Source organism: Primulina huaijiensis, chromosome 8 (genome assembly GCF_012295235.1).
Source record: "Primulina huaijiensis isolate GDHJ02 chromosome 8, ASM1229523v2, whole genome shotgun sequence".
NCBI classification, from domain to species: domain Eukaryota; kingdom Viridiplantae; phylum Streptophyta; class Magnoliopsida; order Lamiales; family Gesneriaceae; genus Primulina; species Primulina huaijiensis.
Window position 1 is genome coordinate 15,712,979 of NC_133313.1, and position 25,546 is coordinate 15,738,524.

General features: G+C 39.4%; 3 protein-coding genes across 3 annotated transcripts; all 3 read right to left on the reverse strand.

The window, feature by feature from the left end:
- Positions 1–624: 624 nt before the first annotated feature.
- LOC140982201 (transcription factor HY5) lies at positions 625–3,876 on the reverse strand. Its single transcript, XM_073448624.1, has 4 exons — positions 3,601–3,876; positions 2,984–3,158; positions 2,674–2,830; positions 625–893 (listed from the first exon to the last, which is right to left on the reverse strand). Exons 1-4 carry the CDS (start codon positions 3,695–3,697, stop codon positions 846–848), a joined length of 477 nt encoding a protein of 158 aa, XP_073304725.1. The 5' UTR covers positions 3,698–3,876; the 3' UTR covers positions 625–845.
- Positions 3,877–8,772: 4,896 nt separating this feature from the next.
- LOC140982110 (uncharacterized) lies at positions 8,773–9,321 on the reverse strand. Its single transcript, XM_073448527.1, has one exon. The coding sequence runs from the start codon at positions 9,319–9,321 to the stop codon at positions 8,773–8,775; it is 549 nt and encodes a 182-aa protein (XP_073304628.1).
- Positions 9,322–21,742: 12,421 nt separating this feature from the next.
- On the reverse strand, positions 21,743–24,235 carry LOC140982213 (uncharacterized). Its single transcript, XM_073448637.1, has 3 exons — positions 24,062–24,235; positions 23,221–23,452; positions 21,743–22,422 (listed from the first exon to the last, which is right to left on the reverse strand). The coding sequence occupies exons 1-3, from the start codon at positions 24,184–24,186 to the stop codon at positions 22,126–22,128; spliced, it is 654 nt and encodes a 217-aa protein (XP_073304738.1). The 5' UTR covers positions 24,187–24,235; the 3' UTR covers positions 21,743–22,125.
- Positions 24,236–25,546: the final 1,311 nt, after the last annotated feature.

The following is a 25,546-nucleotide window of genomic DNA, read 5'->3' on the forward strand; positions in this document are numbered from 1 at the left end:
AAAATAATTCAGGCTAGATATGAGTATATATCCTCATCCTCGAACCTCCTCGATAACAATAATAATAATAATAATAAGTTTGGGTTAGTGGGATTCTCGGAACCCGCTTCTATCCCCGCCCCATTACTATTTTTGAAGCGAGGTTAAGGACGATGATGAGGATTTGATCCCCACGAGATTCTCCGAACCCGAAAGAAACTGGGATGAAGGCAGGGATACAATTCATGGGTGAGGATGATGAGCAATCCGTTCCGTTGACATCCCTATAATTACAAGATTAAAGGACTCACACGAAATATATTTCTAAAAATGGAAAAATCGAGATGAAAACTAAATTAGTAAATCAAGTGATTTGGCATGACATTATTGGAAACTATTCATTTTGTATAAATATAACAGTTGGTAAAATAGGTGCAATTACAGGCTATGTGGAAGCTTTTTATGATCTATCAAGTTCTTTTTTTGAAATAACATCGATCAATTTCTATGCGCATACAAGCTATATTATCATCCATATATTTATTTTTGCGTTTAATGTGGAAATTGAGTTATTATTTCTCCTATTTTGTTATTAATTCATCCACAACGCTGAGGAAAAAAAAACATTTTTCAGAGATTTCATGATAAATCACATAAGAAATATATAATAAATATTAGAGAAAATTTGGATCATAGCATTACAAGTCAACAAAAACAAGCAAAATAAACCACATGCCTAAATCATTTACTCTACCATATTCATATCCATCGTCATGATTCATCTCTCTTGCATCTTGACACTACTCTAAAATCATCAACCAATTTAGTGGTCTGCGATCTCTTTTCTTGAAGCTCCGAAGAACATTCTACTTTCTGCCCTCCTGCGAGCCTGCTGCGGTTGTATTCTTAAGTATCTGCAGTCAAAAAAGTTTAAGATCGAAAGCTAACGTATATATTTATACCCGTTGACATGTCGTCACATGTAGACATCAATACAACATATTATAGACATCGATCAACAATACAAAGTGTTTTCATAAGATCAGACTCCCATATGAGATTGAGCCAGCCAATCGTTGGATTCAAATCAAGTTCTAATGGTCAAGTTCGAGAGCAAAGGTGCCATGTTAATCCTACCACAAAACCATCATTTCATGACAAATAAAACCCAGTACCTTGCTTCAGGAATGAATGGCCTCTACAAATTTTTTGAGCAAACAAATATCTTTTCTTCAAACATCCATCCTTGATCACAAAATTCTATCAAGTCAAGTAAACCCTCGAAATACAAGTGAGTTCATTGTAGTAATCAGGAAATGCTTTAAACGAGTAAAAAAAACCTTCAAGAAATACATCCTCTTCCTCAAAGTTCACCCATGATTGTTGATGGAGGCCAACACTTTTGAGGTGTTATACTCGGAAATTAAGAAAACGTGAAATTGCTTAGTATAGCAGAACTCTCAAATTTAAAAATAATAGGAGTAGAATGCCACTAATAGTATCATGTGATCATCTTACAAGAATTCAAAGCATGGATGTTTGAAGAGAGTAACATAAAAGTTATCAAAGGTTGCGATTGGATTGAAGTATTTGATTTGATTGGAAAGAGATATTTGATTTGTGGAAGGATTTGAGTAACTGATTTCAAACTACACCCATCTTGAATGTATTTGAATTATATCACAATTACTAATGGAAATTTCATAACTTGAATTTTGTATATCCAAGCAAGTCATGAAATTTGAAATCAATGAATTTGAAATCATCGTCTCAAATGCATCAATCCAAAGACAACCTAAGGTAATAATCTCCCTGGATAAAATAACTTTATCATCTACATAAACGAAGCAAGAGAGGTTACCAAGTACCATCCTAGCTATCGGTTGAAAAATGTAGAAAGACAAAAAGTATATCATAAAGTCCACCACAAAGTAGATACAAATCTTAGCATCACAGCTTACATTTCTTCGATGCCAGCTATGATTCTCATGTTATATTAGTCACGCTTATGTGGACAAAATAACATGTAAGCATGCAATGATCCTGATTTCTACAAAAAATTGCGGTGTGACTATACAGTTAGAGAAACTCTTAAAACTATATCGTTCATTTATTGGACATACACTCTCCTTTCGGTTATTTTGAACTAGTAAAGGTGTTCTCATTGGACATGATGAAAGGGACAAAAAGAAAAAGAGCCATCATCGCATTAGTGTTAATAAGGCTCATTTTCACATTATACATTTGATGCAGAGTCTATAGTGGGCCATCATGGGCGTCAAGGTGTAGGGATGTTATGATCAAGTATGGGCTTTACAAAAAATTGTAGAGTGTCGAATAAGTCTGGGAGATCCTCCCACCTACAATACTGGTTATTTAGGTTTGGGTACTGTTCTCGAGCTCAAGGATTAACACAGTACTCATGAAGTCTTGACACAACATCGAGTAACTACGAAAGGAAAAAGCACAATCAAGTGAATCTAGAAAACATCCCTTATTACTCCAAGCAATCATATAAAAGCACATGTAAACTACAAGCAACCTAAATTTTACAACCATAATGATTCTAGCAGAGAATGAGTAAAGATACTCACAAGGGGGAACCACACTGTAACAAAAATCAAGCAGCAACACGTACATTATTTATTACAAGAATTTCAGAACATTAAGGTGAGCAACTAAACGAAAATTAACCTGTCTAAGCATTTGGTTCTCATTTTGCAAAGTGGAAAGCCTTTCTTCTAGCTCAGCATTCTTAGTCTCCAACTCTTTAACCCTTCCCTCCAAATCAATCAAGTATGCCTTCTTCCTCTCCCTTGCTTGCTGAGCAGATACTCTGTTCCTCAACAACCTATGAGAATCAAGCAAAATCACAAAAGGCAATCATATCCTTACTAACAATCAATAATCACAAAACTCAAAGCGGGCTTCAAATATTTTAGTGGGAGATCAGTGATGAAGGGGCAGGATGTGAGCGGATAAGGATAGGCCTAAATAAACTGACCTTTTTAACCTCTTGTTCTCTTTGTCAGCTGGACTTCTTCCTCTCCTTCTTGAACCGCTTGTTGATTGCTGAACCGGTCCGCCAACTGAACCACCATCATGACCGGAAGCCATCATACCAACTGCCTCGCCACCCATTTCCGGCACTCTTCTTATTTCATCATCGCTCTCCATTCCTTCATGAAGTTCCACAAAATATTTACAGACCGTACAATATACAAGAAATAAAACATCATCTCTTTGCAGCGCCAGTTTCTCAAATATTACGATAATTACAGTTTTCGAATTCTCAGAACCAGAATAAGGATTTGTCTGAATCCCTCCTAAAACCAGAAGAACAACATATCTAAAAACTAACGATTCTGCACGCATTACTCATCTATACATAAATAAGTGTAAACTTAGAAATCGAGATGACATCCACACAAGAGTAACAATTTTTCAAGACAATTCAGCTCATGATCTGCAGTCAGCCAATGGATAGACTCAAACGTACAAAAATTCCTCCCCAAATTGCAAGAAAGAAGAAAAGACGCAATCTTAACAAGTGGGTTATCCGATATAAAGATTTTAGAACCAGTAAAAACGGGATTCTAAAGAGAAAACATGATCAAGAACCTTCTTTGACTTCAACATTAAGAGCAGAGCTAGAAGATCTCTCGCTACTCGAAGGCAATGAGTTACCCGCAATGGAACTGGTAGCTTGCTCCTGCATCTCCCTGGCCTCACAGCAAAATACTGAGCCAAATAATAATAAATAAATAAAAAAGTAAAAAAGAAGAAGATCGAATTTAGAGAGAGAAACCAAAATGTCGTACAGAGAGAAAGGCAGAGAATTTAGAACAAGAGATATTTAGGTGTCAGAGCGAAAAGAGCGGGACATCAATGTTTCCAATAAGAGCACAGACAGAAGAAGATGAGAAGCGGGATGATGCTACAGTGACCGTTGGATTCGTTTTGATCGAACGGATGTGGAGGCAGTAGCGTGGAAGCATTCTGAGCCATAACGTGTTGGATTAATCAAAGGCGAATTGGTTGGCACCGTGGATTAATATAAGCCATTGGATTCATGTGTGATCGGACCGTAGAGGCTGAGGTAGAATTTGGGACCATAAAAAAAGTGTTCCTGGTTTGTGTCCAAATATTTGTCGACTGCCCCTACATATATACTTATTACTATTTAAATGTAAATGAAGCACATGCGAGAATATGTAGGTTGACATTCGGGTACGGGTATCCGATCCCGAACATGTAAGTCTTATAAATTTTTGTAGTAAATAAAAATGAAAAGTAAAAAAAAAAAACATTTCTACGTTGATAACATGACATTCGGGTACGGGTACCCAATATCCAATCCCCTACGTGAGAGTGGAACTGGTTCCATTTTGAAATTTTAAAATTGAGCCTTGGTAAATAATTTCTAATTCGTGATCTACCTTCTATTTTGTTTGATCGATTTATGATTAAAACAAAATAAATGTTATTTTAGTAGCAGCAAAAAGTATTAATAGAACACCACTTCATCAAATTATTCGGTTGTTAGATAAATTTACTGTTACATTTATGATGTGACAAGTAAAAATGTGTACAAAATGCGTGAACAATTTCACTAGATCGGGTTATGCAAATGATGAAGGATGAGAGCACAGCGAGATGTGTCCAAACCAGAGGTTTTTCTCCCAAGAAAAGTTGGTGCTGACTTGCAAACACGAAGATAACTACGTGAATGAGTGTCTGAAAGATGTCCGACGTAGCCACTTCGATATTAAAGTTAGCAGGTGAATGAGGAAAACCAATGTAGCAAAGAGAAATGTTGTGCCAATGGTATGTGAAAATCTCGAGAATAAATGATAAGGAAGATATATATGTGAATCAATGAAAATCCCTTAATGTTTAAACAACCTGGTATTTATAGAAAATAAGTCAATGATGACCTTGTTTTTAGTTCCACTTATTCATTATTGTAAGATGGTTGTCAATACCCTGCTTTTCTGATACGCCAAACTGTCCCTTTTGCCTTGTCAAATCCATGCGATTCTGACACTAATGATTACCAAGATAAGGTATCTCATACTTCTGCACTCTAGTGAGGTGCTATTATCGAGGTAACTCAGGTAGAGAACCATCACCCGGGAACTCGTCTAGAAGCCTGGATTCTAATAGCCTGGGGAGATGATGTCTCGGGCAGTCATTTGCCCAACTATTATCGAACCGACCCGAAGCTTGTCAGGACTTAACCCATGACCTGGGATCATCCAGTAACCACGACCCAGGCCTCACCGGGGTATCACCACTCCATCTCTAAATAGTCGGGTAAGAGTCTTTCTCGTTGTCCCGATCACTCACTTGTTCTCGGTCAGTGAAAATTTTTGTCGTTTCATATTATTGGGTAGGGCTGATGTCATGATGACGTATGCCCTAGAATTTGAACGGCCCAAAACATTTCGAATTCCAAAAAGGTGAACAGTCTGAGATGCTTCGAATTCTGAACCTTTCCTTTCTTATCCCTGCACAATTTTCAGATGCATCCCGACCTCCCCTTTCCTTCTTAGATCAACGGTTCAGATAAATTCCTTTTACTTATTTAAAACAACAAACCCTCCCTATTTGTCACTTTTACGATCTCGCATTCTCTCCACAACCTTTCTTCATATTTTCGGTGTAATGTGCTTCAACTCCAGCATTTCGTCACTACTTTCATCGCATCCTTAGGCAACCCGTAAGTTCTTCTTCTTCTTCTTTTTTTTTTTTTTAGAAAATGTCCGATTCCACCTCTTCTACCTCTGAGGCAAATGCGCGAGGCTCGTCTGGTTACGAGTCTGTCACGATGCGCTCTGATTCCCCTTCTTCTCCCTCCCAAAAGTGTTCTTCCACTCATCTTCTCGCCAAACCTAAAAAACTAAGAATCAAACCCTCTGCTTTTGGCCCCTCCCGAGTTCTGAAAAAGGGCGAAAGGCTCGGACCCCTGGCTCGCCTTCTCCTAGGGCTCCGAGTGCTCCTTGGTTCTCTGTTATGGAGAGTATTCTACGCCTTGGGGCGGAGGAGGATCTCAGATTCATGGGCTCTATTCCTCTTTCTTACCAAATTCGACTCCCTGGTCCCTCAGATCGGGCCGATCAGCCTCGGAGGGTTTCTTCACTTTCTTCAAGGACCAGGTGCGTAGTGGTATTAGTTTTCCATCCCTTCTTTCTTCATCGAGGCGGCCCTTTGTTTCGAGATCTCGATAAACCAATTTAACCCCAATTCTTTCCGTATAATGGCTGCAACTTATATTTTTTTAAAGTTGCACAACCTTCCTATCAATCCACTCATCCTTCACTATTTCTTTGTGTGCCGACTTGGGGACAATGCTTTGTCATTGTCTGCATGTCTAAAGAGCCGGTTCTTTGATGATATCCCTTCTTTTTTAAAGGGATGGAAAAGCAAGTTCTTTGATATCATCATTCCTTCCCCTCAGATTTGCTTAACTAGCTTTCTTCCCAGCCTTTCTACTCAACCTGGTCTTCCTCGGTCCTAAAATTTGAGGAGCCCTACATTCGAAGCCAAGAGCTCGTGGAAGGGAAGAAATTTTCCTTCTCTCTCCTCCTCTAGGAGAAAAACTTGTTAGCTTATGGGTTGAGTGCCCAGGCAAAGGACCCTATCAACAAGGTAATGGATGTTGTAGCTATCTCGGGCGCTCAACCTGGTAACTTTCTCTCTTCTTATTTCATTTACTCGTAATTTTTCATTATGAAAATTTTAATTATGCCTCTTTATCTTGCAAGTGAGACGGAAATGCAGGCTGCTTTTGTGCGGACGCACGCGGCTGAGAAAGCACAGGAGAAGAAAAATGCTGCTCAGAGTAGCTGCTGAGAAGAAAACCCTTGCTCGGGGGGTTGGTGATGAGGAAACCCGAGTTGTCACTGAAATGGTCGGGCCAAGTGAAGAGGGGCCATTACTTCAAATACTACAGCGCCTCGATCTCCCGAGGATGCAGAGGACCAAGTTCCTCTGCGGCAACGCAAGCGTAGGGCGATGGCTACACCCGAGATGGTTTTGGTGAACGCCACTGAGGAAGAGGCTCCACTGACACGTCAGACTACCGGGTTGCGCTCCCTTGTGACCGAGTGCATTCCTTCATCCTCCAACATTCCTAGTCAATCACCCCCCAAGCCAACATCTTCCACGAGGGAGCTTCTCCTGCCGGAGTCCGGCTTCTCAAGAGCATGCTTCTCCCTGACGAGAGAGCTCATCTAAAGGGCTTCCTCCCGACCCCAAAGCTTTCCTAGGGCTCCAATTGAATCCTCTTCGTAAGTTTTTCCCTTTCTTTTTTTTTTGGACTTCTGCTGATCAGGGTGTTCAAATGCTAATATCTGCCTTCGAAGAGGTGGCCGCGGTGGCCACTGAGGAAGCTGGTCAAGCCTGGGCTTCCTTAGAACTTCAGGGACAACTCCATGGGGAATTATCCCGGGCTCGGGAAAGCCATGAAGAAATGGTCGCGGGCCTCCGCGTTGCCTTGGAAACAACCAATCAAAAACTGGCCGGGGCTCAGGCAGATCTGGAAAAAAAAAGAGGACGTTGATGCCGGCCTCGCCCGAGAGGAAACATTACAGGGGCATATCACTGCCTTGGAGCCAGAAAATCGTTCTTTGACCAAGGAAATAGAGAACCAACAGTCCCGGGCGATTGCTACTGAGACTGTCCTTGTGGCCTCTCTGTATTCCCAGGAAAAATGGTGAACTTCCTTCCTCCAGCCTCCCGAGTTCAAGCTGGTAGTAGAAGACAAATCCTATGACTTCTTCAAGATAGGATTTATTAAATGCCGGGAGCAGTTTGAGGAGGAAGGTCTTCTTGCTGCGAACAAGGCCATTGACTCTCTTCCAAAGGAAGATGCGGAAGCCGGCAAGGAGAGTGCCAAGGCGGCTGAATAATGTGTCGGGGGCTCTAGAGGAGGAGGATGAGGGGCAGCCCGACTCGAGCAGAATATACTTAGAATAGGATTGTAAAATTTTGTTTTTCAGTTCTCCTGTACTCCTGGCCTTCGGGCTTTCATTTAATGAAATTTTCTTTGCATGTCTTTCTCTCGTATTTTCCTTCGTATACTCCAGATTGAAAATATCTTGAACTTAAACGAAAATTTGAAAAATACTTAAAGTCCTGAGTAATAATCGAGCCCCTCCCATTCATATAATGCTCTTCGTAGAATGTCAAAAATCTTAGAAATTTTCTAAATATTGGATAATAACCGGGTTTTTAAGAAGTTACTGGGACCTCGTGTCTCCTGGCCAAGGTACGAATCCCTGGGATTAATGGATTACCGGGGTACGAAGCTCCATGTCAGGATACGGGACCCTGGACTCATTGGATAGCCGGGGTACGGATCTCCGGGCCAATTAGATAACTAGGGTACGGATCTCCAGGCCAAGGTACGGGTCCCTGGACTTATTGGATAACCAGGGTACGGAGTCTTGGGCTAGGGTACGAGTCTTTGGACTTAATGGATAAACGGAGTAGGGAACCCCGAGCTAAGGTACGAGTCCCTGGACTTACTGGATAACCGGGATACGGAGCCCCAGGCCAAGATATGGGTCTCTGGGCTTCTTGGATAACAGGGGTACGGAGCCCCGGGCCAAAGTATGGGTCCCTAGACTTGTTGAATAACCGGGGTATGGAGCCCAGGCCAGGGTACGGGCCCCTGGACTTGTGCTATAACTTTCTGAATAATTCTTTCATTTTATTGGATCGTAGATTACAAGTACAACATTTTATCAAGCATAATACTTCTTTAAATGAAAAACATTCCAAGGTCTTTTAAGAGCGTCCCTGAGCATCTTCTAGGTAAAAAGCTCTCGAACTAACTTTCGGAATGATTTTGAAAGGACCCTCCCAGTGGGCTTCTAATTTTCCCACATCCCCAGCTGGGTTCACTTTCTTCTTAACCAAATCCCCAATCTGAAAATCTTGTATCCGGACGCGTTTATTATATGACTTCATGACCCGGCCTCGATAAGCCTCCATCCGGATCATTGCCCGTTCTCTCTTCTCTTCTACCAAATCTAATTCCATTGCCCTGGTTTGATCATTGTTATCCGGGTAAAATTCTACTCGGGGAGAATATTGCCCAATCTCTACGGGTAATACTGCCTCAGAACCATAAACAAGATTGAAAGAAGTTTCTTGAGTAGTCGTTCGTGGTGTAGTCCAGTATATCCAGAGAACACTAGGTAGCTCTTCTACCCAGTCTTCGCTTTTTCCTTGTTGTCGAGTTTTTAAAACTTGCACGGTAATTCTGTTTGTCACCTCAGTCTGCCCATTTGCTTGGTGGTTTGCAACTGAGGTGAAAGACTGAGTGATCTTCATTTCTTGACACCAGGATGTTATCTTTTTTCCTTGAAACTGTCTTCCGTTGTCTGAGATTAATCTTCTGGGGATCCCGAATCGACAGAAAATATTCTTCCATAGAAATTTCAACACTTCTTCCTCATTAGTTTTAGTCAGATGCTAAATTCAAAAAAAAAATTTAGTCAGATGCTCGGCCTCCACCCATTTGGAGAAGTAATCTACTGCCACCAGGAGAAATTTCTTTTGAGCCCGAGCTATTGGGAAAGGACCAATAATATCCATGCCTAATTGATCGAAAGGACAGGATGCCCAGATGGGATTCATCGAAGTGGTCGGGCTGTGCTGAAAGTTGGAATGATGCTGACATCCTTCACATGCTCGAACCACTCGAGAAGAGTCTTGGCTTATGCTGGGCCACCAGAATCCAGCCAACATTGCTTTTCGAGCCAACGTCGTTCCCCCCGAGATGCTCCCCACAACATCCCTCATGTATTTTTCGAAAGACATACTCTTCTTCTTCCTTGACTAAACATTTTAACAAATGCCCTTGGTATGATTTCTTGTACAAAATATTATTCAAAAGAACGAACCTGAGAGCTTGTTTTCTGATCTTTCGAGCTTGGGCTTGGTCTTCAGGTAATTTGTCATGAGTTATGAATTCGATCAGAGATGTCATCCATGAATTTTCACGGGTTGGCGGCACATCTTCATCAGTAGAGAGAACCAGCCGGGTGAAATGTAATACCTCCCGGGTGCTGACATCTGACAAAGAGGCAGCCATCTTTGCCAGGGTGTCTGCTTCACCATTCTCATTTCAAGATATCTGTTCAATGCTCCAATCAGGGATGCTTCCTAGGTTATAATGAGTTTCAAGTATCTGAGCATCTTTTCATCCTTGGTTTCATAGACTCTTTTTATTTGTTGGGTGACCAACTGCAAGTCAGAGTAAAGAATGGCTCGGGAGGCTCTGATCTCCGGGCAGCTCGTATGATAGCAAGGACAGCCTCGTATTCTGCTTCATTGTTAGTGACCCGAGAATCAATTCTCAGGGCCAAATTAATTTTTTCTCCTGAGGGTACTATCAACACCACCCTGACTCCGCATCCAGCCAAACTTGTTGCTCCATCTACAAACACTCTCCATACTTCTTCTTCGCCCATCTGAATCATTTCTGAAACAAAATCTGACAGGGCTTGTGCTTTAATGGCAATCCGAGGCTTGTATTCAATATCGTACTCCCCTAACTCCGCTTTACCATCCTTCCCGAGACCTCAGGGTGAGTCATGATCCTCCCAGAGGGATGTTGGTGAGAACAACGATTGGATGGGAGAGAAAATAGGGCCTCAACTTCCGAGCAGTCTGAAGGATCGGTTCTAACACCTGCGAAGGTGCTTCAAACAAAATATTCTCCATGAGCTTCTGTAAACATCGATGAATTAAATCTAGTTTGGTTTAGAACCAAGCAGAAAAAACTAGAAGTAATCCTTCGTTAAGAAAGCTGTTAAGTTTGAAAGATTTTAAGCATGTGTGAACTGAGTAACTGAAAAGCGAGGGATCAGTTCTTGCATATATCAGTACAGTTATGCTGAAAACTGAACTGACAACTGCTCGAAATGATCAAATCAGTTTAAAAACAGTAATTGAACAGTTAAATACACAAGATATTTTTATGGATGTTCGGAGACTTCAACTGCTCCTACGTCACCCCTTCTACCACCTCGGGTAGGATTCACTAGAAGACTTTGATTTATACAAATACTTTGTACAAACCCACTCAACTTATGACTTACACTACTGCCTAATCTGAACTCCTAACCTAGACTAAAGGCAGCACCTTTCAGCCAACACTTATTTAACATCTTTGTGTCAAAGACTACATACACATTGTTTTACGTCTTTGCGCAAAGACCCACTCAGCTATTCTATAAGCTCAACTCTCTGTATTTGTGAGTGGTGGTATATGTGTGTGTGAGAACTGAACAATGATTACAATGGGAAGGTGTTCTCACACACTGAGGAAATAAGCTTCTAAACTAAGCTGATATAACTTTTGTGTATTCCTTCAACTGAGCTGATTGCTTCTTTGTAAGCTGATATGCAATATGTATGCCCTTTCTTTCATCTCTTGTTTTCCCACTTACTTCTCACTGAACTTCATCTTCTATTTATAGGCGAGAAGCTTGATCGTACAGTGAGATTCGATTATTGTATCTGTTGCAGCTTGAATGCATTCCTTGAAATTTGTGTCTCAACTTTTTCGGCCGCCATTCTGGAACATTTTGGCTTTAAACATTTCTGCAACGTTCATTATTGTACTATAGATATTACAAATGTATTTGTATAGTTGTACGTAGTTGGATTCCATTAGGTAAGCTTGTCGTGTTCTGCAAACTGATTGATTCTTAACTGATGCTCCGAACTGATCAGTTAAACTGGTCTTGAGCTAGTTTGGTGAAATCATTTGACTCGTCAGCTGAACTGATTTCACTGATTCATTTGAACTGGACAGTTGGGCTTTTCATCAGTTGAGCTCTTCATCAGCTGGCCGGACTTCTGAAGGTCTTCTGCTGAATCACATATCAACTGAACAATCAGTTGAACTGGTCTTTGAAACTTCAGTTGGACTGGTTCAGTTAGGCCAATCAGTTGGCACTTTCAGTTAGCGTCTTGATAGCTTCAGTTATGGCTCGATAATTAATCAGTTCGAAGCCTGATCAGTTTCAGCATCTGCGCACTTAGATAAATTCATTAGAACAAAAATAACAAGTTTTTTTAACATCAAAATCAAGATTGCGAACATGAAATGTTCCAACACAGTCATTACCAAGGCTAGAGCTATTTTCTCTACTTCACTGTATCTGAGCTCAGCTCCTCTGAGAGAGTGGCTGACATAATATACAGGCTTCTGGTTGGAATCTTCCTCCCAGATAAGCACATAACTGACAACGTATTCCGTGGTTGATAAGTAAACAAATAATTTCTCCCCAGGCTCGGGTTTTACAAAATTGGAAGCCCCGCTAGATGATTCTTGAGATCCCTGAATGCTTGTTCGCACGTTTCATCCCAACCAAATTTTCGAGCCTTCCGTAAGAACTGAAAGAAAGGATAACTCCTGTGCGCAGACCGGAAGATGAATCGGGAAAGAGCGACAATTCTTCCAGTTAACTTTTGTACCTCATAGATAGATCGAGGGGAGGGCATATCGTGTACCGACTTGATTTTTTCAGGGTTCACTTCAATTCCACGATCTGTAACTAGGAAACCCAAAAACTTACCATTTTTTACCCCGAAGATGCATTTGGCCGGGTTGAAATTAATCTCTTACTGTAGAGGCATAGCAAATGTCTCTTTCAAGTCGAGAATAAAACAGAGAATCTCCTGAGACTTGGCCAGGATGTCATCTACATAAACTTCAATGTTTCGGCCTAACTGCTTCAAGAAGACTCAATTCATTAGGCGCTGATACGTTGTTCCGGCATTTTTCAGTCCGAAAGACATGACCACATAACAAACTGTGCCTCCAGACGTAATAAAACTGGCTTTGTCTTGATTCGTCTTGGCCAGAGGGATTTGGTGGTACCCCTGATAGGCGTCCATAGAACTGAGCAACGAAACTAGAAGTGGAATCCAGCAGCTGATCGATCCGTGGAATAGGATAACAATCCTTAGGACAAGCTTTATTGAGATTCCTGAAATCCACGCACATTCTCCATTTCTCCGTAGTTTTGGGAACCAACACCAAATTCGAGAGCCATATAGGGAATTGTACATCTTGAATGTGCTCGGCTTGCAACAGTTCTTGGACTTGCACGTCAATCACCTTGTCTTTTTCCGGAATAAAGTGCCTCGTTTTCTGCTTCACAGGTCGGGTTCCTGGGATGATGTTCAACCTATGTTCGGCCACTAGGGGTGAAATCCCGACGAATTCCTGTTGCAACCAAGCAAAAACATTAATGTTGGCTTTTAAACAGTTCAATAGAATAACCCGGGTGGATAAGTCAAGGTCTCGGGCCACGCGGATCTCCTTTCCTGGCATGATCTCCATAGTTTCTTGCTTTTCTTCGGCCACAAAATGCACTTCCCCCTTCTACACCCAAGCCTTATTCTTTCCTTTATCTTCCCATCTCGCCTTCTTCTGATCCACCCTGACTGTCTCCCCATAGAAATTTTGGGAAGATGGTTGATCTCCCCTCACTTCTCCAACCTGATTTTCAACTGGGAATTTGTTCTTTTGATGGTAGGTGGAGGCTATAGCTTTCAATTCATTCATAGCTGGCCGACCCAAGATAATGTTGTACGATGACGGGGCATCCACAACTTTGAAAGTAGTCATAATAGTTTTTCGTAGTTCCCGGGTACCCAGAGTCAATGGTAAAATTATCTCTCCTCCCAGATACACGGCGTGACAAGCGAAACCAAAAAAGGCTGTTTCTACTTCCAAACAATATCTCTTGCCTCGTGCCTTCCGGGTCCGATTAGAATCACCATCCGTGGAACCACCAGAAATCATTTTTATTACACCTAAGACAGAAGATGAGGCATTCTTTCGTTCTGGCTCCTGGTTTCTTCTTCCACTTGAGGCGCCTCGCAAACCAACGTTTGAGCTAGGCCCTGGACGTTGAGTTGACCAGGGTGGCAACCTCGTTCTTCTGTTTGATGGGTTGTACTCTGGTTCCGAGGGGCGATCTTCAAAGGTACATGATGGGAAAAATGCCCCGCGTTCACCTCTTATGAGCTCTCTCCTCGGATCTGACAACCTGATCACCTCTCTCTCTTTTCAAAGCATCTCGCTTTTGTTTCTGAGCTTCTTCCATGTTAATATACTTTTCTGCCCGGGCAGTTTCTTGGTTAATGAGTGAAAAAACTCTAACTCTCGTGGTCCCTGTGTGAATGCGGTGGTTTTTATTTCAGGGGCGCAGGAGGGGACATCCAAAGCGACTCGATTGAATCTTTTGATGTATATCCATAAATTTCTTCAGGGCTCTGCTTTACCTCGAACAGGCTGAAAGTAGTTCTCTTGTACTTCTTACTGTTGCTAAAATGATGTAAGAATAATTTCTGAAAATCCTCGAAAGACTAAATACTCTGAGGGGACAGTTCTTCAAACCATCTCAAGGACAAATCAATCAGAGTAGTCAATTACACATTGCGTTTGATCATGTTCTCATAATATTGCAACATATCCATATTCTCAATGGCATTCTTTGCCATGGCCTTCTCAACGGCGTCGGATATAATCCGAGCCAATTCTTTGGGTGACAAGGTAACAGTAGGCCGATGACCCGTGAGTGGAGGACCACCTTGACCAGAGAGAGGTGGGTCGCCTCCAGGAATCCGAGAGTTTTCTTGGTTTGCTCTTATGGTGGGAGCCATATCTACGCCTTAAACTCTTTTTCCCACAGACGACGACAATGATGTGACCAGGTAAAAATGGGTGCAAGATGCGTGGGCAATTTCACTGGGGTCGGGTTATGCAAATGGTGAGGGATGAGAGCACAACGAGATGTGTCCAAACCAGAGGTTTTTTCTCGAGAAAAGATTGTGCTGACATGGAAACACAAAAATAACCACGTGAATGGGCGCCAGAAAGATGTCTGGCGTGACCACTCCGATGCTAAAGTCAGCAAGTGAATGAGGAAATCCAATGTAGTAAAGAGAAATGCTGTGCCAATGGTGTATGAAAATCTCGAGAGTAAATGATATGGGAGATATATATGTGAATCAATAAAAAATCCCTTAATGTTTAAACAAACCTGGTATTTATAGAAAAAAAAAGTCAATGATGGCATTTTTTTTGGTGTCACTTACTAGTTATGGTAAGATGGTTGTCCATACCTACATTTTTGACACGCCAAACTGTTCCTTTCGTATTGTCAAATTCATGTGATTCTGTGATATGAATCTGATCATGTATGGCGTGCTGATAGTTGGACGAAGGTTTAAGGAGCGTCGTTGTCTCGGACTTTCAAGCTTGATAATGATTGGTGATGGAGAATCAAGCATATTCAAGTCATTGACGGAGTTCGAAGAGGAATATAAGGAAGGAGTACTGAGCAGCCGAAGGAGAATGAAGAAACTCAAGGATAAATCCAAAAACAGCACACACTTGAGGCCAGAACCTTCTACGCCCGGGCGGCCAATTCTTACCGTCCGAGCGCCGCACTTACTGTCCAAGAGATGATTTCCAGAGCACCCTGCGCCCGAGTGTCCAAAACTTACCGCCCGAGCGTGAAATGTCCAGAACCCTTGGCGCTCGAGCGGTAACATCTTACCGCCCGAGCGCACCTAACTGCGAGGAAAATCTTTTTTCCTAGTTTAGAGTTTTAATTGTTTAGGTAACTAGATTTTTCATATCTTGTTTATTTTGTAATGATATATGCACGAAAATTTGACATGATACATACATTATTGATTGAATATAATTTGATTTTTCTTTAGTTTTCTCTCAAACAACAAAATAAAGCTTCTTGCTTTGTATCCAAAAATCAAACTTATCAAAGTTTATGCTTTGTGACGTTTGTCGATCGTTTCTTACATGGATTGTCATAGGCTTGTTCTTTGAAGGTTCATCTAGTTTCGGTTGTTTTCCTTGTGATTCTTTATTACTAAACCATGTAGTTTAGGGATGAAAATCACGCGTTACTTGAATCAAAAGATCGGGACACAACAATGATCCTTGTTCGCTATTGAATTGAGGGCACGATTCTAATTTAATCGTGTGTGCCTTTCTTCGTACGAGGATTCATATCATTTGGTATCAGAGCTTTGGCTCATTGAATTCAAGTAAGTATCTTGTTCTTAATTTTCAGATCTGTGTTAATCCTTCGTTTGTTTCCAGATCTGCTTTGTCATATCGTTTCCTTCATCTTTTCTTGAAGCTGTGATTCTCGAAAATTTTGTGATTTTTTTCTTGGGATTTTTGAACACAACAAATCCATCTTGTGCAAGAGCAAAAAAAAAAAAGAGTACAAAAATTTCGAAATTTGATCACTCTTTTGTTTTGGTATTTTATTTATTCCCTTTTGTGAGTCATATTCAAGCGCCTCTCACAGTCAAAAAAAATTCAAATTTAATATCTACGCAGTCCGAGTGAATCGATCACAATTGTTCACGAGTTGAATTTGATTGTTTGATATACACAAATACAAATTTTGAGCACCTTTGAAGGAACTCTCGAATTCGAGTGAAAATACTTGAGTGCGAGTGAATTTTCTTTGGAGTGACCGGTGAGTATTTGTCGTAAGAAAAAAAAGAGAGAGAGGAGAGACAAGTGAAATTTCTTTGGAGTGACCGTGAGAATTTAGGTGAGAAATATTTTTTTATTTTTACTAACGTTTCTTGCAGGTATAATGTCCGAAAGAAAATTGGAGAATGAGGTAGGAGATGACGCGAACCAAGGCCTGTCTATGTTTCAAATGGAGGCGTTGTTCGACCGTTTTTCTAGGATGATGAGGGCCGAGTTGGAGCCTTTGCATGAGAGGTTGGATAGGATTGAGGAAAGTTCTAGTGGTAGTAGAACTAAATCTAAAAATGTGGGTGAGGAGAATATGAGGATGAGATGGATATGGAAGGTAACTATGAGAGCCAAAATGATAGTTGGGACAGGATTAATGGTGATAGAGGATTTGGGAGAGGAAAAGGAGAAGCTGTACGGGGTAGGTACTACGATGGTGGTAAGGAGGATGTGAATATGGATGGCATTAAGATGAAGATCACGTCGATCCACGGTAAGTCTGACCCAGAGGCTTATTTAGAATGGGAGAAGCGAGTTGAGTTTGTTTTCGATTGTCACCAATACTCCGAACTCAAAAAAGTTAGGTTGACAGTTGTTGAGTTTGTAAATTATGCACTTACTTGGTGGGATCAATTAGTGACCACTAAGAGAAGATGCAATGAGAGACCTATAGAAACTTGGGATGAGATGAAGAGAGTAATGAGAAAGAGATTTGTGCCCAACCACTACTACAGGGAGATGTCTAAGAAGGTGTAGAATTTGAAGCAGGATACGAGCAGTGTCGAGGACTAATATAAGAAGTTGGCAGTAGTCATGACTAGGACAAATATAGAGGAGGATAGTGAGGCGACGATGACACGATTTCTCTTGTGGTTTGAACAGGGATATTCAAGATCAAGTGGAGCTTAGGCACTACTTGGATCTAGACGAGATGGTGCAAATGGATATAAAGGTGGAGCAACAAATCAAGAGGAGAGGAGTTGGCCACACCACCCAAGTGGGGAGTGTATCAACGTCTTGGCAGTCCAACATTACACATGAAGGAGGCACGGTGGTGGTCAAGCCCAAAGCGGAAGTTAAGAAAGAGACACCTAAACAAGGAGTGCAAGGCAAATATGAAAATCCTATTAATCATTCTAGAGATATCAAGTGTTTTAGGTGTCAAGGAGTTGGCCATATCGCTAGCCAATGTCCTAACAAGAGGGTAATGATAATGAATGCTTATGGGGATTATGAATCTCAAAGTGATGGAGATGACGATGATGATGATGATGATAAGATGCCTGAGTTGGAGGATCCTGTTGAGGGATATGAGGCGGTTGTAGGTTAAGCATTGGGGACTAGGCGTATCATGAGAGCCCAAGCCGAGGAGGAGGAGACAAATCTAAGGGGGAACTTGTTCCATATTAGGTGCTTTGTAAACAAAAAGGTTTGCAATGTTACTATAGATGGAAGGAGTTGTACCAATGTACCTAGTTGTGAGATGGTGGAGAAATTGAATTTGCCCACTTTAAAATATCATCAACCATATAGGCTACAATGGTTGAATGACTGTGCGGAAGTGAAAGTGAACAAGCAAGTTTTGGTGCCTTTTTCGATTGGTAAGTATGTTGATGAGGTATTGTGCGATGTTGTGCCAATGCATGCTTGTCATATCTTGTTGGGTAGACCTTGGAAATACGATAGGAAGGTGACACATGATGGTTTCAAGAATAGGTACTCATTTGTCCTAAACACAGAATCGATTGTATTGCTTCCCTTGTCCTCAAAACAAGTGTTGAAGGACCAATTGAAAAAGAAGAAAAGAGATGAGGTCGGAAGAAAGAGTGTTCAAAAAAGTGAGATGACCTTAGAAAAAGAAAAAGATATGGTCGAAAGAAAGAGTGAACAAAAGAGTGAGATGACCATGGAAAGAAAAATAGAAGAAAAGGATGAGAGGAAAGAAAAAAAAAGAGGCCAAAGAAAGTAAAAAGACAAATAATTTGATGGCCCAAAAGAATGAGTTAGAGAGTTGTTTATTCTTGCATAAGCCCTTTCATGAACCTTTTACAAAATAGTTTATTCTCATTGTGATGATATAGCCGGTTCAATCCCGAGCATTATTATTTCTCCTTTGCAGGATTATGATGAATTCGTGATGAGGAGGCGATCAAATGTTGATGGTATAAAAATGCAACGAGATGATCCATATGATGTTGAGAGCAATCATCGTGAGGTAAGAGTAGTTGACACCACAACGACTATGAGGTATGATCTTCTACATTACCTTAGTTCCTTATGTTGTCATTTTCGAGGGTTTGGAGAAAATGTCGAACATGTGATATTTAGGAGATATGACTTTGATTTATCCTTTTTGCCTAAGTACCATATAATTGAGGACGGTAATAATATTGCATCAATCAAGTTCAACTGTTATTGATTTTGAGTTCTCAAAAATTGTCAAATTGATGAGATTTTGTCATTGAAATGAATTGAATGCTTTGGAATTAAACTCATATGATGTGATAAATGATAGCATGGATAGTACATTTAGTGTGTGTTGGAAATTTTCAAGTTCGCAATCTTGATTTTGATGTTAACAAAACTTGTTAATTTGTGTTACTAATAATCTACTTTAGCGTGCAGAAGCTAGGATCCGTCACGAGCTGTTTACATCGCAAACTGAAGATATAACTGATCGCACAAACTGAATCAGTCTAACTGTTACATCAATTGAGCAGTCAATCTGATTGTCCAGTTGATAGGTGGTTCAGCAGAAGAACCTCAGAAGCCTGGCCAGCCGAAGGAGTGTTCAACTGATGAAGAAACCTAGCTGATCAATCCAACTGAACGAAAGGAAATCAGTTCAACTGACGAGTCAACTGATTTCACCAGCCCAACTGAAGATCAGTTCAGCTGACCAGTCCGAAGTATCAGTCAGAATCTTTCAGTTGTAGATGAAACAAACTCTTTTAGTGGATTCCAGCTGTGCGTAAAGGTACAAAGCCTTTGTCTAGTCAAAGGACAATAATGGACGTTGCATCAGAGCATTAAAGACAAAACGTTTCAGAATGGCAGTTGAAAAGTCGAGACACAAAGTCCAAGAAACGAATTCAAGATGCAACGGATACAATAAATGAGTCTCACTGTACGATAAGTTTTTCTCGCCTATATAAAGAGGAGATCAGTGAAGACTCAACAATGGGAGAATAACAACAACAAAATAAGAGAGAAAAGAAAGGGCACGCATATTGCAAATCAGCTTTCAGAAGCAATCAGCCTAGAGGGACACTTCAACGTATTATCAGCTTAGTATAAAAGCTTATATCCCTCAGTGTGTGAGAACATTCTTGTTCAGTTCTAACACACAAACACTCTCAACCACCCAAATACCATCTTGCACAAAGACGTTAAACTTGTGTGTGTAGTCTTTGACACATAGACGTTAAAGAAGTGTTGGCTGGAAGGTGCTGCCTTCAGTCATATCTAAGAGTTCAGTTTAGGCAGTAGTGTAAGTCCTATCTGAGTGGGTTTGTACAAAAGTGTTGTATAAATCAAAGTCTTCTAGTGGATCCTACCTGTGGTGGTAGAAGGGGTGATGTAGGAGCAGTTGAAGTCTTTGAGCATCCATAAACATATCTTGAGTATTTAACTGATTAATTGTTGTTTTCAAATTGTTTTGATTAGTTAGAGCATCCGTCAGTTCAGTTGTCACCATAACTGAACTGAAGAATGCAAAAACTAATATAGTCTTCTCAGTTATTCAGGACTTAACTCATGATCTGCAATCATCCAATACCTACGACCCGGGCCTCCCCGGGGGTATCAATTTATTTTTCTTAAATTAAAAAATCTTGATTTATCTTAGAAAATTTTTAAATACAAAAAACATCCACAACTAAAAAAATTATTTAAAAAAATAATTAATAATTTAATATTTTAAAATGTTTGCATATTTTTTTATATATAAAATAACAAAAAATTTATCTCAAGGTAAAGGTACAAAAAATTTTAGTTAACTTTTTTTTTTTTTACATATATATGAAATTATTGAGACTAAAATTTTATGAATCTACACAACAATAAATTAGATGAAATAATAAGTTGAAATTTTATTAACAAATTATGGAGTGCAAATAATATTACCCTTAAAATAAACCGTAAAAGTAACCTTATTATGTGCAAGTTTCTTGTGAAACAGTCTCACAAATTTATATTCATGAGATGATCGATCTGATTCATATCTAAAATGAAAAACAATATTTTTGATATTAAAAGTAATATTTTTTCATAGATCGAGCCGGATAGGTGAGAAATTGACACAAATCCAATCACGCAGATACCATATTTACAGCTAATTAATATACCAAAAAAAGTAACGGAAATTAATACCATATGCTTCGAGTTATTTGTTTTTTTTAAATGTAATTAAAGGTAATAAAAACTTTCACTTGGCATGTTCTCCAGACTTGAGAGGTTTTCCAAAGACCTCTGCAAATAAAACTTTTCCAACAAATTTAGGCAATCTTGGATTTGTAATCGGAGCGGATACACTACGGTTGTAATGCGGTGCTGCTGCCTTTAAACTGCCTCGATCCACCAGAGACGCACCACCACCGAGACTATGACAGTGCCTTAGTTCACCCAACTTCCCTTCTGTCTCCACAAATTTATAAAATCCACCTGCTAGCTCATCATCATCCCACACTAATCCTGACGAACCTTGCCTTCTAAATGATCTCGCAGACCTCTTCAAACTGGCCATCTTAACTATAATATGTTGAATTGTTGGTTTCAATTTGAAATATATATTGCCCACAGGGACCAAATTACACATGTTTCCAAGCTAAAGAACAACAAAAAGGCCAGAATATGGCATCAAAGCTTTTGACCTGCGTCAGAGTAGTAGGTGCAATATAAGAATATTGTTTTTGCATAATAAATGGTGGGGTCAAAATGGTAGAGTGGTCTTGTCTTGATTCTCATGAAGTCTAAATTTAATTCTTAGTTTTCTGCTAAATTAAAGATCATGGCTTGATTGTTGTTCCCTAAAAGAGAAGCGGAATATGGACCCAAGTTCGAGGATGTCACACGACTTGTTATTTCTATGGTTTATGAGTGAACTTCTCCGATCATTGTCAAATCAAGTCTCTGAAACTTCAAATAGAGGGACAGAATAAGCTAATGACAAGTGCGGCCTTGTTGTATCCGAAAGCAGTTCAATAATAAGGATAAAAGGCTTATGTATCATTTCCTATGTCAATACTAAAGTAGACTGCCAAGTATATAATCTTTCCCCAGTATCACACACAAATTTGTTTCTGGTACGAGACTTACTTCCTAAATTGACATAAAAACAATCCAAGTTACAAATTTGCAAACTCAGAAAAAATAAAAGTCAGCAACTAATACATTGCGAGTGATAGATAAGCTAAAAAAGAAAATAAAGACAACAAAATTGTCTCGAGACAGGATACTTAGTTAGCAAGCACCTGGCAAACATGACCTTGATGGGTTCGAGGCATCTTGAGGGAATCTGGGCAGCCCAATTGGACCCTTCTTTAAGAGAGAAAAATTTCCTACTGTTGTCTACATGTTGCATCTGTAGATCATTTCAATTTGGATTTTGAAGAGCTCTTCAGAGGCTTAACAACAGGTCGAGTTGGGGCACTTCTCACCGCCTTCTTCAAATCATATTTGACAGACAGGAAAGCACAAACCAAGGCTAATAACATTGTTGGGTACACAAATACGGCCTTTGTCGGATCCGTGCTTGCTTGCTTTCCAAGAATCCCTTCCTTAACAAGACCCCACACAACAAGAAGTGTTCCGAACATGCTCATCCTTCCTGGTTTTATGACACCAATCAGCGAACCAGCCACACTGAAGTAACTTCCAGCAAGAACCTGGTCAAGCAATTAGAACAATCCTTTATGACAAGGTAATTGTTAAGGGGAAAACGAGAAGTAAAATTTTCATCCACAGAAATGGTTACTTTTTAGCAGTGTTCTAAAAAGCCGCCTAGGTGGCGCCTAGGCAGTTATCTTTTTTACGTAACTTTCTATTTTTTCATGTTTATTTCCGTATTTCTCCAATAATTTCTCTATATCAGATTCAAACTCCAAATCAATGGCATATTCTTCCTTTTTATACGATACAAATTGATTGATAAATATGTCAAAACAATCTTTTTAAAAAAAACTAAAAATTAAAAAAATTATATATATCACATCACGTGGCTTCTAAAAATCAGGGCAGTAGGAGACCGCCTGATGCCTAGGCGACGCCTTTTAGAACACTGCCTTATAGTGATCAATATACTAGCAAAACAAGAAAAAGTTTCCATTCACATAATAAGAATTGAATATTTCAAATCCCAAGACCCCAAAGGAAGAATACATTTAGAGACTACACAGTGACGCAAGGGCTGCTTTGATAAATTTACAATAGTAAGAATGTTGGTAAATTGTGAAGAAAAATGCCTATGCGTCTTATCTATAATTGGTAAATTGTGAAGAATAATCTCTTCGCATCTTATCTATAGTGTATAATGACTGCTGATAACGATAAAGGGTAGTATTGATTCTGAAAAAGTCCTTTTTGTTCCCATGGAAGCATGTTCAATTTGATATTCAACAGATAAAGAACCTCCAATCACATAAAGCTCTGACAGAGATGTGGGCAAAGAGAAGCCAAAGCCAAACCTCTAATCTCTGTAGATCAGTTACGGCAGAGGCCTCCTTTATGCCGGTCAAGTTGTAGAAGTTTAGAAGATTATTCCAGCTTGGCACAGTCATGTTACTGATGAGACCATTTACAACAGCTCCCGGATAAAGAAGGCCCTTTACCACTGGAAGTGGAAAGACTTCGCTAGATACCAACTGTGAAGATGTGACATGAAGAGGCGTTGTACACATGCCAGATCTACATTGAACCCTGAGAGTGTGCAGGAGATGAGAAGACGAAACCAGTTACAGAAAGGAAAGGAAGAAAGATAGTTACTGGTGATTAAATTACACAAATAATGTTTCTAACTGCATATTCACAGAGATCAAGTCATGGCAACAATTACAATACTTTATTTATCAAAAAATTATAATGAAATAGCTTCATGCTCAATAACTCATGCATTAATTACAGCTGAAAAAAAAGCTTTCTACCTGTGTAGACAATTTGCAATTAGGACTACGAAAATTGAACCAAAGCATATCCTTAGCACAAACAACTCACTTAAATTCGATCATATGTCTAATATTTGCCATACTTAACCCAAACCATCAGGAACCATCATAGCATACTGGACTAGAAACGACCAAAAAGAGAAACCCTTGGATTCCGATAAAATATAACAGATCCACAGATCATCTGACGATACATCTTCTTCTACCATCAAAAGAAGTACCAATCAAACTAAAATTCCGAAAAATTTGAAACTTCGGCCAAAAAAGGGCGAGCCTTTGGAATAAATTGGAACAAAAAATCCATTATTCCAAATGATAACTACGAATTTGGGTGAAAATGAAATGGAGAAGAATGTATCCTGACCTGAAAAGCGGGACCTGAAGAATGATGAGGAAGAAAAAAATGCGCGACGCGTATGTAGATAGGTGATTCCATCTTCCTTGGGTTGATGGAGGTGATGCTGGCATTGAAGTTGAAGCATTCGCCATTGCCGAATTGTGAGAGAGGTCCACGCAAAATGACGGAACATTGTGCGCTTTTACTCTTTAAAAGCCGATATAATAATCGCCCCCACGCCTTTTGTTTTGTTTTTTCGAGTTTTGGGTGGGATTTGTTGTCATCATGGTATCGTGTCAAGTTAATTAAGGATAATATTATAATTTAAATTCAATAATATGATTGATGTAAATTAAATAATTAATGATTTGATTGATATAAGATAAATAATTAGTAGATTGATAAATAATATGGTTTTAATGAAATAAATTTTCAACGAATTAATTATATATGACTTCAAATTGTGCCTAAATATCAAACCGGATATATTATCTTAAATTTGGACTATAAGTCATGAGTCATTTTTTGTTTTCCATGCATGTATAATAGGTGAAATGTATTTTTTATGATGACGTTTTCATATATATTGTTTGAAAAAGGTCATATTTTTTAAAAGATTATTATTATTTCGTTAGTTCCAATTTCTAACAAAAGGCAACAAGTTTTAATTTAAAAAAAATTAAAAACAAAAATTAATTTCAAAAATAAGTTTGTTGGTGGTGTTTTGCAAGATTATCGTAAAACGCCACCGACAATAACGGACGCTGCAAATTTATTTTGCAGAGTTCATTGTCAGTGGCATCGTCAGCTACTACTGTAATCGGAAGTTGCTTCAGCACGATTCCCACAATTACTGCTTTAGTTTCAGCACAAGTCTCGCGTTGAATATGTTGTATTCATGACTTGAATAAGCTTGATTCATGTTTTCAAAATCTATAAATATCTCCTTAGTTTGTTTCATTATACTTAAAATCTTCACAATTGTCAATTTCTAAACTTATTTGCCTCCTATTTATTTATTTATTACACTTCTTCAGTCCAATATTATTCTGTAAATTTCTTTAAAATTTCCCTATATCCGAAATTTCTTCATCCAAATGGCTATTATTAATGTGCTTTTATATTTTTGTGGACATGTTATTGTCGAGAATGGATCAGTCGAATATATTATTCATTATATTAGATCGATATGAGTATTACGATCTATTACTTTATCGGAGTTTGTTCAAGTTACGTATAAAATGTTAGAAATCGATCCAATGAAGTTTACTATAAAGTTGTTATTGGAACATTTCATGTTCGCAATCTTGATTTTGATGTTAACAAAACTTGTTATTGTATTTTTAACATATTTACTCATGTGTGAAGTTGCAAACACAAAAAGCAAACTAAAACTGAACTTAGCCAAACTGAATTTAAGGCGAGTTTCGGTCTTTTGATGATAACTCTCAGCTGGGTTATTCAAATGATAATCCGCCAACATAGTGGATCAAAAAACTCAATTTGAAACAA

Bases quoted from the DNA above. Each gene is read 5' to 3' on its own strand.
- LOC140982201 (XM_073448624.1), bottom strand. From the start codon at position 3,697: ATGCAGGAGCAAGCTACCAGTTCCATTGCGGGTAACTCATTGCCTTCG. The intron at 3,159-3,600 runs GTTCTTGATCAT...AACTTCATGAAG, and splicing joins TAATGTTGAAGTCAAAGAAG to GAATGGAGAGCGATGATGAA. The intron at 2,831-2,983 runs GTCAGTTTATTT...TGATTCTCATAG, and splicing joins GAGAACAAGAGGTTAAAAAG to GTTGTTGAGGAACAGAGTAT.
- LOC140982110 (XM_073448527.1), bottom strand. From the start codon at position 9,321: ATGAAGATCACTCAGTCTTTCACCTCAGTTGCAAACCACCAAGCAAAT.
- LOC140982213 (XM_073448637.1), bottom strand. From the start codon at position 24,186: ATGGCGAATGCTTCAACTTCAATGCCAGCATCACCTCCATCAACCCAA. The intron at 23,453-24,061 runs GTCAGGATACAT...GCACACTCTCAG, and splicing joins CTTCAGGTCCCGCTTTTCAG to GGTTCAATGTAGATCTGGCA. The intron at 22,423-23,220 runs GTTTGGCTTTGG...TTGCTTGACCAG, and splicing joins CTGATCTACAGAGATTAGAG to GTTCTTGCTGGAAGTTACTT.